The 17,197-nt window shown below is 40.7% G+C and overlaps 1 protein-coding gene across 1 annotated transcript in view; it reads right to left on the bottom strand.

Annotated features, from left to right (window-relative positions):
* Positions 1 to 12,972, bottom strand: part of nid2a (nidogen 2a (osteonidogen)) — a 100,976-nt gene extending 88,004 nt beyond the window's left edge. Inside the window, 2 exon segments of the mRNA XM_051919971.1 lie at positions 8,648 to 8,950; positions 12,238 to 12,972. Of these exon segments, the coding sequence (XP_051775931.1) occupies positions 8,648 to 8,950; positions 12,238 to 12,438 (504 nt within the window). The 5' untranslated portion in view covers positions 12,439 to 12,972.
* Between the last annotated feature and the right edge of the window lie 4,225 nt (positions 12,973 to 17,197).

Below are 17,197 nucleotides of genomic sequence, written 5' to 3'. Positions count from 1 at the left end.
GGAAACCAGTGTCTACTCAGGAAGTCAACCCAATTATAGGCAGAAAGAACATACAAACTCCACACAAAAAGCACTTCTTCTACCAACCCAACCAGTGTTACAAACTGATAGCTGATAAATTGGCACGGGCTTTTAACAATCATAAGAATAAATGTTTTAACTAAACCACTTGCATCTTCACAGAGCATCTGGTTGGTGTGAACATGTGCAATATGAATACATGTGATTAAGAGTAGCAGTTGACGGCAGCACCACTTGCACATGTGCTACAAACAGTGACATGCAGTGCACTGATCCAGATTTGAATTTAGTGCACAATGAAAAGACACTGACTCTCAAGCGTACATTTTTAAGCGCTGTCTGTGTACCAACATGGAGTGTTGTGCAATATCCATATTACTAACCGAGAATGCTAAACCGGATGGACACAGGGACATCCGGCCATGGGCCGTAGCCGCAAAAAGACATACTGCGCAGGCGCAAAAAGAGTCCGCGAGAGGCGGCTGAGGAGCCGCGAGAGGCAGACAAAAGAGGCCGCGAGAGGCCGCGAGAGGCGGATGAGGGGCCGCGAGAGGCGGACAAGACCACAGAAAAAAGGAGTGAGAACAGAAAAAAGGGAAAAAAGGAGTCAAAGAAACGCAAAAAGACGTACTGCGCAGGCGCGAAAAGAGTCCGCGAGAGGCGGCTGAGGAGCCGCGAGAGGCAGACAAAAGAGGCCGCGAGAGGCCGCGAGAGGCGGATGAGGGGCCGCGAGAGGCGGACAAGACCACAGAAAAAAGGAGTGAGCACAGAAAAAAGAGAAAAAAGGAGTCAAAGAAACGCAAAAAGACGTACTGCGCAGGCGCGAAAAGAGTCCGCGAGAGGCGGATGAGGAGCCGAGAGAGGGGGACAAAAGAGGCTGCGGGAGGCGGATGAGGGGCCGCAAGAGGCGGACAAGACCACAGAAAAAAGGAGTGAGCACAGAAAAAAGAGAAAAAAGGAGTCAAAGAAATGAGGCGCAACGAGCACCGAAAAAAGGAAAAGGCACATAAAAAAGTAGTCAAACGCAGGCAAAGCACGAAACACATTGCACACGAAACTAGACCCAAAAAAAAAAAAAAACAAAGAGGCTCGCACACAACAGCAAGGCAACCCCCCCCCCCCCCCCTACAGGCACCGGACGGGACACACACCAAGAGGGGGATTCAACAAGCCCATGGAACACAAAAAAAAAAGAACACAAAACCACCCCACAGACCCTACAAGCAAGGGACGGGACACACACAAAGAGGGGGATTCAACAAGACACAGGAACACAAAATGAAAGAAGACGCTCGCGCAACAACAATCCTCACCCCCCCCCCCCCACACACATCCATAAGAAGTGACACCCAAAGCCACATATTCTAAAGTGAACGTCAACACCTTCACACTAGGCAGCATAGGTGTCAGCATTGGTGGATCTCCTTACAATAAAGCACTATTAACCGTTCAACTGCAGAAAAGGAAACATATTAACAGTGAGTGCGATCCTCCTTATTACTTATCCATATTTCGCATGCTGAGAAAGAAACAAGTCATGAATACACGGTCACGGGTACAAAACGATTCGGAAAGGATGACAGGAACAAACACACGAACACGAAAGAAACAACAAAATAGACGGCAGAGCATAAAACGCGCTTCTGAAACTCCGGGAGAAAAATGTCGCGGATCAAAAAACGCAAAGCACAAGTAACACCGTTACAGAGACGTGCCCAAATGGACAGACACAATGAACGTAGACAAATACAGCGCGCGTCTCAAAGTGCTGCATCGAAACAAGCACGATTTCAAAACGAAAGAGCTCGCGTCTCAGACATACAAAAAAGGGAGTGAAGAGAAAAAATAAATGAACGCAGACGTCTACAAAGCGCAAATGAACTGCCAGAAAAAAAGAAAGCAAGACTCCAAAAGGAGAAAGCTCAAATGACCGACATACAAAAACGGACAAGGCTCGATACAAACAATGCACGACGTAGACTGAAACGGACTTTGCGCAAAGCGGAGGCGAATAAATTAAAAGAAAAAAATAGCGCGTCACAAATACTGGACATGCAACAACGCGGCACTCAAACGCCAAAAGCAAAACATGCACGTAGCGGACATCAATGCCAGACACATGTTAAACGCTTAAGCCAAATGGCTGAAAACGCCTTCAATAATGAATCCACTATTGAGGAAAATTCATTTGGATTAATGAATGTCATTTGCAATCATTGTCATTCACTTAACTTCCCAGAAGAAACAACTGGCAATACAAATAATGAATTTACACGTTGTTGTCAAAAGGGGCAGATTAGACTGCCTCCTTTACATTCATATCCTGAATATCTACAGAAGCTTCTAACTAACGATGTGCCTGAAAGTAAAAACTTTATGAACTGCATTAGATCCTACAGTAGTTCATTTGCTTTTGCATCTACCGGAGTACATATCAGGCCACCAAAAGGCAATGGCCCATACTGCTTTCGCATATGTGGACAAATATTGCATCGCATTGGAACAGTGCACCCTGAAACAAATCAACAACGCAAATATGCACAAATCTACGTCCTAGATCCAGATGAGGCAATCTATCAACGAATGAACCTTCCTGAAAACAAACAATGCACAGACCTTATAATGAGAAACGTCTCTCATGTCATAAACAATCACCCATTAGCTAAGTCTATAAAAATGCTACATGAAGTTGAAAAGGAGGCCAATACAAAAGCAAATGCAGAAGGTATAGCGGCAACTACTATTGCTTTGGTCTTGATAAAGGACAAAGAACAAGACGTTCATCTGGCGTTAAAGTTAAAATTATAAATGATCCATGCCAAGGAAGACTCATTCAAGGACAAGACACCATCTTTACTACTAATGTTGTATACAAAGAAATATTCCAATAAAACATTACTCTATGCTAAACACTCTATTTTTTATTTCTATACGCATCATCCAAACCTGCACACTGTACTATATCTAAATCATACATCTCACTCTTTGTCATGCCCCAACGCCAGGGGTTGGCGAGCGAAGCGAGCAGGGGGCGGAGCCCCCTAGTAAAGGAATAAATGAATGAAGTTCATTAGATGCTGTTTGGTACAGTAGATTTTGAACCACTTATATTTTGGGGAGAAAAACAGGTAGAAAGCAGGTTTGATTAATTTTGTTTCCTCGATTGTCAGACCACAATAAGTTACTGTCTTTGTATTGTACCAAATCTCTGACCCTGTTGGACATCCATAGCTACCACACATTACCTATTAGGTGGTGAAGGGGAGAGAGAGATAGTTAGCCAGTTAGGAATTAGGGGACCTGATTAGGGGGCCTGAATGACCAGGCTGTGGTGGACAATTTAGCCAGGACATTGGGAAACACCCTACTCTTAGTGTAGGAATCCAGGGATCTTTTATGGCCACAGGGAGTTGGGGTGTAAGTTTTTCATCTCCTCTGAAGGACAGGGACATTTTTCATAGCACAACATCCCCATCACTGCAGTAGGGCATTGGGATCTGTACATAGACCACAGGGTAAGCATCGCATGATATCCTCTCCAACATCTTTTCTAGAAACAACCTCTTCTAGGTGGCTGCTGGCTAAAACAAAAAAAGCACATCATGTGCTTCCAAAATGTCTTCGCCTTGTTCTAAAGAAAGGAAAGACTCATTGAGGAGAGAAACAGAGTTGTTTGAGCAATTTCAGTTTTGCTTTGTACTTTTTTCTCAGTTCCTGACACTAAGTTTGAAATGCTCTTTTGTCTTAATCGATAGTTATTTGCCCATTTGGTGTTTAGAATCCTGCTATTCCTGATTCGACTTTTAATTCACCATTTCAAATATCTGCCACTCACCTCCTTAAAATTATATGAATAGTTCGGCATTTTATTTTAAGAGGAAATGATCCAGGCATCTTAAAAGCAGACTCTGTAAAACTGACCAGGAACTCAGGAAAGCCAATCGTCATAAGGGTACTGGTAAAGACTGCTATGTTTAAAGGGGCTCAGATGACGTCAGAGTGATTAGCAAACAAGACACTTGACAATAGGCAATATATATATATATATATATATATATATATATATATATATATATATATACACACACATACATATACATACTAGCAAAATACCCGCGCTTCACAGCGGCAAAGTATTGCCTTAAAATTTTTATTAAGAACAAAAATAAACCTTTTTAAACTGAGGGAGAATATTCCAATAATTATTTGTTAAGGATCTGTTTGTATGCCACGTTGTCAGTTCGGCCCTCCGGTTGTAATATGACCAAGCTGTGTGCTGAGCTTACTCTTCAGCATGCAACGTACAGTTGGCCATGTGAAAAGCAATCTTGCCTCAAATCAATGCCAAACTTTTGTAGGGTCTGTCCCTGGGACTTATTAATTGTCATTGTGAAGCAGAGCCTTACTGGAAATTGGAGGCGTTTGAATTGAAATGGGAGATCAGAGGGTATAATGGGAATGCGAGGAATAAAAACTCTTTCCCCTGAGCCACTGCCAGTAAAAATAGTTGCCTCAATTAGGTTCTTTTGCAGACACGTGACCTGAAGTCTTGTGCCATTACAAAGTTTTGGTGGCTGTAAGTTTCTCAGTAACATTATTGGTGCCCCAACCTTCAAAATTAGATTATGCTCAGGAGTGCCTGGAGGATTCAGAGTGTGTAGAAACTCTACCGGATAGTGCACCGCGTCTTTCACTTCTACAACTGAATCCACAGACTGATATGTTTTCGGTTGTGAAGGTAGTTCTTGAAGTAAAATGTGGTTTATAGTCGTAGTCATGTCATTTCTTGGTGTCAGGATAGCTCTCTCCCTCAACCATGACACGTCGTTTTCGTGGAGATTTCGTAGATTGGGGTAAACATTTTGAAGAAAGCTTTGTAAGAGGCATTGGCGGTTGTCCAAACATGTAAAATATTTGGCCATTTCGGTACACTTGAAAGCGACAACTGAACAATTCAGCGGCAGCCATCAACTCACGTGCAGAACCATAGGTGAAGGGCTTAAGCATTTCACTCTTAGTGCTGCTGTGTAGTATAATTATCTCCTGTACCGTCATCAGTCCACACCTTGAACCTGTCCCAGTCATTCAATACATAAGACACAATGTTCTTCCGGATATCAAGAGTGAGCCTGATATGGCCGTGCAATATGTAACACAGAGAATGGAAAAGGCATGGAAACCACTCGGTAAGTGACAGTTCTTTGATCGATGGTGATCACCTCAATAGACATGTTAATGGGGGTGCGGTTGGAACAATAAAGGAAATGGGTACCTGAACAATGTAAACTAAGTCTAAAATACCTACACAATAACTATAATCGTAATAAACAAACAATAAAATAGCGGAGAAGCCATGGATTAAATAAAAAGACTGCAGTTATCAACAGGGAGACTTGAATACCATGGTGAAGTAAGGAAGGGAATGAAGAGACCTGAGCGATGGACGGCCTTATATAGGCAGGCAGCCAACTATGTGGGAGGCATGGGGATGAGGGACCCAACGCCGCCTCACATGGCGACTGAGCTACAGGCTATGGACGTATACATGTACGTAAGTAGGATTCAGTTAGCGTTGGGAACCCGCGTACCAGATTTCTTGAAGATGAGCCCATAAGTAACAAAGACCGTTGGAAAGTTCAATATGGCGGCTGACAGTGGCGTCATATCACCAAAATAAGTACGTACACTGGTTTCGGTTAGTGCAGGGAAGCCGCCTACCAAATTTCGTGAAGATGGGGCCATAAATAAGAAAGTTTAACATGGCGGATGTTGGCGACCGTTATGACCGTTACGCATAGAATTTCGAAATGAAACCTGCTTAACTTTTGTAAGTAAGCTGTAAGGAATGAGTCTGCCAAATTTCAGCCTTCTACCTACACGGGAAGTTGGAGAATTAATGATGAGTGAGTCAGTGAGGGCTTTGCCTTTTTTATATATATATATATATATATATATATATATATATATATATATATATATATATATATATATATATAAATAATAATAAATAATAATACATTTTATTTATATAGCGCCTTTCCCATGCTCAAGGCACTTACAGAATATAATAAAGAACGGCAGTGTATACAGTATATAGTATTGTACAAACCAGATAAATAAATAAAGAAGATTAAGACAGTGAATTCTGAAAAAAAAAGAAACAGACAACATAATTGATGGCCTAGCACACACATACAGGTTACATGAGCATCTTGACAGAGAAGTAAACTGAGAGAAGGGTAATAAAGTCAAGTAGAGCTAAAAGCCTTCCTGAACAGATGAGTTTTGAGTTGTTTTTTAAAAGAATTCATGGAGTCAGCTGACCTGATTAATTTTGGTAGGTCATTCCAGAGTCTGGGCGCTATACAGCTGAAGGCCTTGTAACCCATGGAGTGTAGATTAGTGAGGGGCACAACAAGATTGCCAGAATCAGAGGACCTTAGTGGGCGGGCAGGCACATAGTGATGGAGAAGATCACTGATGTAGTTTGGCGCGAGGTTATTTAAGGCTTTGTAAGTTATTAGTAGGATTTTATATTCGATTCTGTAAGACACAGGGAGCCAGTGGAGACGGAGCAGGATGGGTGTGATGTGCTCGCTGCTGCTGGTTCAAGTAAGGACTCTTGCAGCTGAGTTTTGAATAAGCTGGAGCTGTAATATAAGATTAGAAGGGGCACCTGCCAGTAGGGAATTACAATTATCGATGCGGGATGTGATAAAAGCATGGACAAGTTTCTCAGCGTTAGAAAAGGAGAGGAAGAAGCGAACACATGATATGTTACGGAGGTGAAAGTAAGAAAGTTTCTTAATGTGATTTATGTGGGCGGAATAAGAGAGGAAGGAATCAAAAATGACACCAAGATTTTTTACAGTAGAGGCAGGTCTGATGAGATCACTGCCAAGATAGACTGGGAAGGAGCTCATTGTATTAAGTTGCATTTTAGTCCCAATTTGCAGTTCAGTTTTATTGCAATTTAATTTTAAAGAGTTCTGCTCCATCCAGGTTTTAATTTCACTAAGACAGGTTGTGAGCTGAGAAAGCTCTGATGAAGTTCCACTTTTAACATTGAAATAGAGTTGAGTATCATCTGCATAAAAATGATAACCCAGTCCATAGCTACGGATAATATGGCCAAGGGGAAGCATGTAAATACAGAAAAGCAGAGGACCGAGGACAGAGCCTTGAGGGACTCCTTATGTGACTGGTGCTGAGCTGGATCTGCTCTTGCCAAGACTAACAAACTCTTGCATATCAGTCAGATAGGACTTGAACCACTGGAGGGCAGTGCCAGAGATACCCAGCATGTTCTCCATTCTGGACAGTAGGATGTCATGTCTGACAGTGTCAAATGCTGCAAAGGTCTAACAGAATTAATATGCTGGTTTGTCCAGCGTCTGCTGCCATAAGCAAATCATTGGTTACCCGTAGCAAAGCAGTTTCACAGATATATATATATATATATATATATATATATACACAGTATGGTATGTGGTCACGTGTGTGATCATAAGGGACAACTGGAGGGCTCTAGTGACTGTAATTCTACCACCTCTCAAAGGGTTGGCACTGTGTCCTAATGTCTTTTTCCCTGCTCCCTCTGCAGACCAGATGATTCACAGCTATAACACCTCTGATGTCACTTCCGGTTGTCCATCCACCTGGCCCGCCTCTTCCTGCCAGAAGGACTGAAAACTGGATGTTCCGCCATCTTTGTCAGTTCTATCCTTAACACGTCTGAAAAGACATTTCTGCATTATTGCGTGTTTTTTCTTTGCTTTGCAATTCTATTACACTGTACAGGGTTATCAGGATGATATCCGAACTCTTTATCGTTTTCATCTCTTTACTCTTACAATGTGTAATAAGAAAGATAAACCAAAACACAGTATTAAGTCCATGTACATTGAGACATTTACAAAATGAAGTTCTGTTGTGAAAGCTCGACTCACCTGTTCAGCTCCGATATTTGACGTTTCTCACTCTGCACTCCAGCTAACTAGAGATTAACCCGGCAGCTACAGACTCAGCGCATTCATCCACCCACCACAGCACGTTAACCATTCAATAGTAGTGCTACAGAAAACTCGAGATTTACACAAAAGACAAAAATGTCGTTGATTCTGCTAATCTTTCTCAAATCACTTCCCTTTTCCTTCTGAGCCCTGGTTCAGATACAGTAAGTGAGCACAGTTCTGACATTATTAAAATTCATTTTGGCATTAGGAACACATTGGTTTCATTTAAGTTACACAAGCCTTCTCTTTAGTATTTTTTTGCTGAAATTACCATTTCCCCAAATGACCCAAGCTGAAATATTACAGCAGCGTGCTGTGGCACTTTTGCCAGAATCCCATAGTGTTCACACAGAAGGCTGTTTGTGTAGGTTAGGCATTCTTGCTATTCAGGTTATGCACACAGTTTCTTAAATCTTTGCATACAGACATTTAAAGGCTTCAGTTCTTTATTAAAACACAACCTGTCTACCTAGCTCCAAATCAGACAGACCCCTAAGGCTGCCTGGCATTTAAATGAAGAATGCACATTTATCAGCTGCTTATGTACTCATTTTTAATTATGGCACATTTTAACAAGGCACTGAAGAAATCACTTAAGCACACACTCTTACCCTGTTGGAGGGTCCAGAATTCCTTGTCGGTTCCTCATAGGGCCCCACTCTGTCCCAAGTCACAATGAATACATGGCTCGGTTTGAAGGTTGTCTCTGGAAAGCCCCTCTTGACCTCCAGTGCAGCTCTCTCAAGCACCTCTGCTGAACTGTCTACACGGTAGTAGATTTTTCCTTTCCCTTTGCTTGTATCAATATCAGCTAGAAAAGGGGCAATTACAGGGAATTCAGTGGGGAAGCCATCATCCACATATTGGGTCTCCCGAGGAAAATCCTGCATTGAGATGATTCCATTGGTGCCAACCTGATGGAAAACAATAAAGCTTTCTTTGAAAGAGACATATAAATAAAAATATATTAATTATTAGATATGGTTTAATAGAAGTACATTTCCCAAAGAACAAAAAAGAAAATAAGTCTGAATTAACTTCAAATTAATACTAAACTACAAAGCAACACAAAGGACTGAGCTCAGACTCACACTTGTTTGCCCACAGGTGGCCGTGCAATTATAAGCAGTGGCACCTGAATAAATAGCCAAAAGTGGAGCTCCACTCTTTGACTTTGGTCTTAAATGGGAAAAGAGGAAATAATTAACAACTAAAAGAAACAAAAATGGAGACAACCAAAAAAAAAAAGGGAAGAAAATGTGGAGCCAATGCACAGCTCCTGCAGAACCATAAGAGGACAATAAAGAACCAGTGACTAGGATGAGAATCCATGGCAGGCGACAAACACTTTAACAGTAAAATGAAGAATATGGCAGAGTACAAAGCAAAAGAGGCTACAAAGTATCATATGATAATAAAACAGATATTGTATTAATAAAATAAAAGAATAACATCTATCAAGTATAAAAGAGTTCCAGTGGTGCAGATGGTAGTTCTGCCAGCTCAAAGTTCCAATGTCCTCAGTTCAAATCCCGTGGCTAGTCACTGACCATGAGTCTGTATGTTTTCACCATGTCTGTATGGGTTTTCCTCCTCAAAACAGATACATTATATTAATTGTCAATTCCAAATTGATCCTTACACAAACAAGTGTGGGTGTGTGTTAGGGTGTGGACACACTTTATATGGGGTAAAAAGTAATGACAAGTATTCTGGGATAATGGGAATGCCAAAGAGAGGAGCGAGACTGGCTCCTGCCATATACTGTACCTGATGGTGCTGGGATAAGCTATGGACCCTTACAAACACTGACCATAACTAGCAAAGTTTGGAGAAATGAATGAATTCATTTATTTTATAGATTGTCAGCAACATCTTTCCTTATGAGACAGGATGCTGATGTAATCAAGTGAGGTGGTCACTGCTTTTACTCAACAGGAGTCAACAGACAGAGCACTGGACAACATACCAAGAGGAATGTTACACTGAACATGGATCTTGAGGAACTCTGGGAATTCTCGAGAAGCAGCAGAGTGAATTCTAATGAAATGCACATGATGTCAGACTGCTTTATATCAGAGAGGCAAGCAGGGATCTATGAAGACGTACCCAAGTATAAATAGACACTATATAATAAAAATGGAGAGGAGCTTTTAGTGGAGAAACTCATGAAGAGCAGCTGTAAAAGGATTTTTTTCATGAAGAGTAAACAGAAGATAGAAGGTGGTTAGTTCTCCATTCACAACTTTATCTGTTTTCAGATATTCCATTCTGAATTCTGGGTCAAAATGTAATTGTTAAAAGCTTGTCTTTTTTAATGCAAGCCAAGTCATTATGATTCTATTATTTCTTCAGCCATATTTTTTGTAAGATGATAAAGTGCTGGGCCCTAACGCCCTCAAGCCTAACAATCTATTTTCTGGACCTTCTTATCTAGACAAAGTTTGGAGCAGAGCAACCAAAGCCCACCCTATTGCCCCACATCACATTTCTCAGAGTTTTTATGCAGATGCCATCTTTTGGACTTCATTGAGAAGTCAACCATCCCTTAGGACATTGTCCTTGTTTTATACACGATGTGCAGCACCAGTTAACAATAATAATTTGCTTTTTTTCTCTCTTTTTCCTATTTTTAATGTTTAATCTAACATATTTGCTGCTTGTGTGTGTGTTCCAAAAAATTAAAAAGATTATGGTCAATGGGTGTTATGTTGCCATAGAATTAAAATTACAAAAAGAAAGGTTTAATTTAAACTGAAGTCCACGTCGCAGTGGTCAGACTGGGGAATTTAATTAAAGCAATGAAAGCCTAGCATGAGTAACAAATGACATTTGTGTTTAAGACTTGCCTAACATAACCAGCTAAAATAAGAGGGTTGAAGCATACTAAATTTGGTTTTCAGCATTTTATAAAGTCTGTGTGTTTTTAAGGCATTGAGGTCTTCTGTGTTTTTTAACAACTTAGTAGCTGTTGAGGAGTATTATCTTCATGCTTCTAATTTTGAATTAACATTAAAAAATAATAATAGTTGTCCAACTATGACAAGACTACTAATAATGGCATAAGAAAGAGTTCTTAAGTAAACTACTTAATCGGTTTATTAGATACAATAAAACAAATAATTAAGAAACAATATGGCAGATTCAGTTTTATGTAATGAAAACCAGAATCCAGTCAACCAAATTTAGGTACATGGAATAAACGTCAGTTTAAAACTAAACAAACACTTGTAAAATGTATGAATATTGCAAAGGTAGTGCAAATAAAGTGCCCGTAAAGCCGCTTGACAAGAAATGCAATTAGACCCTGAATTTGAAAAGGACCCTTCCTAAAATGACTGTTTGGGGCCACAATGAAGACAGCAATCCACCATGCCCAACCTGCTGCCCGCGCTACACCAGGCCAGTCCTGGCGTTAACATCCAAAGAGCTGCCATCCAGGCACAAAAAAGATCACTTCCACGAATACTTCTGGGCTGGAAGGACCCACATGTAATCACAGATTTTACAATATCATTTATCTTTAACATCAGTCTCATTTATTTCATGACGATCTGGTAAGTGAAACTCGATAGGCACTTGCGCAATGTATCAACTGTTTCATTAATGATAAAATCATCTACAGCTCTTCAGTGATGGATACAATTCATTCCTTAGCTTTTGGTGTATTTCCATTCTGATAGGATCGCAGAGAGCAGGGCAGTATCGGACTAAACGCAGGAGCGAACTCTGGATGGGACGCCACCACATCGCGACACAAGTCCTTGAATAGCATACTATTTCGCTATTTTAATTTGCCTATGCAGTGTTAAAAGTTCCATACAAATATTATTTAATGCATAATTCAAGTATTGTTCTGCATTTTAATGAACTGTACAATAGAATTCCTATCTAAAGCACTAAAACTATACACATTTTTGGTCATTTCTCATTTTAAGCGAGACACTCACAAAGTTGATGATCTAAAACTATTTGGCTATTGAGAACACATGGCCACTAATGAGTGATGCCGGTACGTTGTTCTCTCGGACGTGTAAAGTAACTACCAGCTGTATAACAAGCACTAGGAGTGAAACGGGGATATACTAAAAGCCTTACATATCCGCTGCTTGGTCTGAGAACTCAGAACGTGTCGAAATCCGGAGTGTCTGATTCATTAGTCTCCTCAGTTATACTACAAGCAATGAGTGGGGCAACTTACATAGAGGTCGCTAAACTCTGCTTCATAAAAGTACAAGCGTCTTTCCAGCTTGACCACCTCAGATGTCTCGTCGTCTCCATCCTGCAGAACGGAATCGCCACTTCCCGGTCCATATTGGAAAAGATCTTCCCTTTGAATCGCTGTCACTAAAAAGCCAGCGCATAAGAGCTGGAAATGAAAAAGTCCCACTTTGAGGTACATCTCTCAGTCTCCGACGGAATACGGTAACCAGCAGCAGCACCACCACAGACACGCTGGGAAAAGAGGAGATAACGGAGTTGGGACTACAGCTGAAAAAGAGGGTCGTCAGGGACTGCCTACATTTACACAGCGAGTCAAGCGCTGAAATCGCAAGTCAAGAACAATTTGCACCCTGACCTGCTGAGAAGTATCTCGCCAAAGTGGGCGGGGACGCCAAGAACTTTGCGGGGCCGTGATTGGCTAGGAGTTTTCCGATGGACATCCCTAACATCTGGTTCTTGTTACATTTTTCAGTCCCACAAAGAGTTTCTCATAGCCCTGCTTGCCCTGTATTTTAGAAATACCGTAGCGAAAATTTCCGATCCCGAGTATATGACACAAAAAGGCGTGGCACTTCGACCGCTAACTGCACTGCCGCTGCATTAGTTGGAGAGTTTCACCCTGTCGAGATCTAACAGCTTACGAGTAAAGCAGCATGTACACCACCGCTCTGGGGATGTGCAATTTCAAACAAGTCTCGCTCCGTTTCTGAACTAATCTGACAGCGCTTCAAATTTTGATCAACTACAATAATCCAGATTCTTTAATATAAAGACAAGCTAGCCACGTTCGAACCTGCGTATACACTTTAAAAGAGTTCAGTTTGTTCGTGTGCTTTTGAGGGAGGAAGGGAGAATGTTTGGAATCTTATTATAATGCACGGCTTGTCCTAATAAACCATTTAATCAAATGGATTCGAGAACTACCTATCCACCAAAATGAATCCTAAAAGCTGCTCTTGCAGGTTGTAACAGTTTCAAGTTTGGCAGCATTTTTAGAAATCGGACTGCTTCATCAGAGCCAACACTCCAGAATACAACAGCTAACAAGTTAATAAATCGACGAATTCTAACTGAGCCATAGTTTTACACTTTTAAAGAAGCGCCGCAGGGTTGTCTTTTAACGTATGGGCACAACGGGTACTGGCTGGGGGCCACAGAGCATAAGGGCCCATGTTGTTTCTGATGTTTCTGTTTTGCTGTCAAAACAAGGACGCAAAGCATTACTTTGTCCTGGGGCCAGCTTTTTACTTGAAGTAAGCCTCACATCTTCAGAGTCCTGGGCTTGTATTCCACCCTGATCCCCCTGTTTGTGTGGAGTCTGAGCTCTCCTGGTGTCATCGTGTTTTTACTCCACATACTTCGGTACTCCTGCCTCCCACAGACTTGTATGCTGGCTTAATTTGGAACTGAAATCTGGCCCTAGTGTGTGAGTATGCTGGAAGATTGGCTTCACCGCATCCAGGCTTGTTTCCTGCCTTGTATCCTGATGCTGCTTGGGTTAGGACTCGGGCCCGGTGATCCTGATCCGGATTAAGCAGGCTTCATAATGGATGGATATTTGAGATGGAAAGAGAAAGCTATGAAAATTCTTTGTTAGATATTGACATAAGGAGTCTTTCACTCCTCCACCATAAAATATCCTTTATCTTAGTTTCACCAACACAGTCCTGGAATACTAAAGGGTCTGCTTCTTTTTCCAACCAATTTATTAATCAAGGTCTAGCACTTATTTCAATCCTATATATATTTTATTGGTTTTATTTTTTTATTTGTTATGTACCAATACAGAAGTTTCTCTTTTACTTTTTATGAAATTTAGCAGCAGTTTTTATTTTTTGTTAGTCTACATGAATTACTTAATTGGGAAGTTCTGTTATTTGCGCTGGTGTCTATTTTTTGTTTGTTAACTTCTCACTTGCAAAAGCATACTATTTACAAGCAATAAAGATAACACATTGTAAGAAACAAAAATATTTTGAGTTAAATAATAATTGCTAAAAAGCAGAAAAGGAATAATTGGAAACTAGATCCTAGAACTATTTTTAAATCATTTCTCAAGTGAGACACCAGAGCAAAACAGAATGTTTCCTAAAGATAGATGTCCATTCACATCAGCGTGCTCATCGTCAACAAGCTGCTTTAATAATAGAAGTAGTAAAAGTTCTTTAGAAAAGTTAAACACAAAGTGATTTTTTGCCACACTAAATGAAGACACAATTAATTTAACAGGCTATTATTTTAACTAGGGTGACCAGGGCTGAGTTTGAGAAATGCTGCTTTAGAGTTTAACTCTGTGAATACTCGAAGTGATTGACTCTACCACCAGTGTCTGTTAGACGGCTGTCAGAAAACATTCACTTCTATCAGAAAGATTTACCCTGCTGTCCTCCATACATACCTTCAACTATACTTCCATCTCACCCTTGGCCTACAAAGAGCATTGCCCACAGCAAAGTACCATCATTGGGGGTATACCATACTTGACAGAAGGGTGGCATGGTATTTAGTGCTACTGCCACATGGATCTAATATCCTGGGTTTAAACTCCATGCCCTGTGGCTGTCTGTGTGGAGGTTTCCATTCTCCCCATCTCTGTCTGGGTTTCCCTCACTCAACCCTAAAAATGTCTGCTTCAGGTTGATCAGTTATTCTAAACTCTTCCTATATGAGTAGGGCCTTGAAATGAACTGGTGCTTTGTCAAGTTCCAGTTCCTGCCTTGAACCTAATATTGCTGGGATAGTCCTTAGCTTCCCTAGACACGAGCGAGAGATATGAGAGCAGTGCTTGCGACTCTTACGAGATCCACACCTCTGATTAAATCCACTGGACTGGATTTGTGGCCGCCTGCAAGTCTTGAGAAGCATGCTGGCTTGGATTGGCTCACAGAGTCAAGGAAAGTGAGTGCATATCAAGTGACTCCAAATAAAAGTTGGCAGCATGAATGTGTGGGCAATGGACAAGGTGAAGACTGGAGCTGCAAAGCAAGAGTTATGAACAGTCAGAGTATCTACCAGCTTCAGTGATAATAGAACTTCAGCTGAGCAATATCATTAAAAAAGATCACACAAAGTGATGATTTACGAACATATTATTTTGTCATTCAGTAGAACTACCAAAGGACCGTAGTAAAACATATTTTGGCATCAAATAATTATTTAACCCTGAAAGCAGAAAGACAAATAAATATAAATTTAGTAAACGGTGCAATGCACGGCTAATACAAAACTGTCAACACTCAACACATTCACAATTTCAGTCCAAGAATGTAGAATATAATTCTTCAGTCTGATGTGGTCTCAAATGCTTAATTTCCAATTTTTTTTCAATAGACAAAATATTGCAACATTTTGTCTTCTTATATAATACACTACAGCAGCTGTCTGTTTGTCTGTCCAGGATTTTAAATCACCTGTAGCTCGCAAACCATTTGACCTATTGGCCTGAAATTTGGTACACATATACTACATGACACCTGCTGTCCGCTTCCGGGGTGATGATTTTTATTACTCTTCTCATTTTCTTTTTATTTTATTATAGAATTAACTCTTGGCAGCATGCACCAGGGCGGTCGTGTGGCGCTTGCTTACGGGTGCCGTTCTCATCCCTCCCACCTTCGTCGTCACTTCCTTTACCTCTTCATATCTTAAATCATTCTTGAGGTAGATTGAAGACTTAAGTGCTAGCTTCAGTGAAAATATTAAGAAAAACGTACTAAGTAATTGCAACACAAACACTGACTTAATCAGTATTAATGTGAAAAGATTCTGATGGAAGAAGAGAAGAAGCGGGTTGCTAGGGTGGAGAAAAGAAGAGCTGCTCAGGAAGCAGCAAGCGCATCAACCTCTGAGCACAGAAAAAGAGGATGAAAACTATAAGTCAAGTGTATTCATTGCACGTTATTGTGCAGTACGCCGTTTATTCAAAGAGCAGTCGCATGAAAGGGCTTTATCCTTCAAGCCCCAAGGTGGAAGGAAGTGAGATGTTCAGGGCCTGCCCAAGCAACCTAGAGAGAGGCATCAGGAGCACAAAAAAAATCACCAAAAACCCAAAAAGAAATAGATAACAAAAAGCATACAGTATTATGGAAATTTGAAAAAAAAATATTGTGACAACTAAGTTGGGTTTGCTAAAAACAGTCTAAAGATATGTTAAAATACTGAGATGAGTTTATCACTTATTTCATTTTTTAAAACAGTGCCATCTGCCAGGAATGATGTGCAGTGCCCTAATTACCCCTAATGTTGAAACACCACTGCTAATGTAACCAATATTATTCAACTGCAGAGCCACAGAGCCAGAGAGCTTACGTATTTGACCGCAGTTACTTGGTGGAAGTGAGATTAGGGTAACTTAAGGTAAGGGTTAGTGTGGTTATGTTTAGGGGTTTATGTGGTTACCATGTACAATACTAAAGAAGTTTTTGCTATGACATATCCAGGCTATGCTGACATGAGGCTCTGCTGTACTTCAGTTGGATGCTTCTGAATGTAACAGCTGACAAGAATAAATAGAGGGGTCAGTCATGTCTTGAACCTTAAAAGATAAAGAAGATAAGGTGGACTGCCTATAACTGAAAATGGCATTAAACAAGTTCTGTAACCAGATGGAAATATAGCAATTAATTTATGACCAACACCAAATTTCTCATCATCCCAGAGAGACATTTCTAGCAGAGATCTTTTCAGTTATCAGACTTCAAAGTCTAATGTTGCTTGTTTTGTAAAGCAATTTGTGATACATTTTTTTGGAAGATGATATAAATTGTAATGATGAAATAAACTACTCACAAAAGAGGTTGTTTATGGGACCCCAAATACATTACATCTGTTACATTCTCCTACCTGCTTAACCTAGTTCAGGGTCATGGGGAGCACCCACAAATTCACATATTAAATCTCATCAGGAGACAAGTGCTGCTGGTGCAAATCCCCAGCTG

This window comes from Erpetoichthys calabaricus, chromosome 16 (assembly GCF_900747795.2).
Source record: "Erpetoichthys calabaricus chromosome 16, fErpCal1.3, whole genome shotgun sequence".
NCBI lineage: Eukaryota > Metazoa > Chordata > Cladistia > Polypteriformes > Polypteridae > Erpetoichthys > Erpetoichthys calabaricus.
Note: the sequence above shows the minus strand (reverse complement) of the source record. Positions and strands in the feature narration are given on the sequence as shown.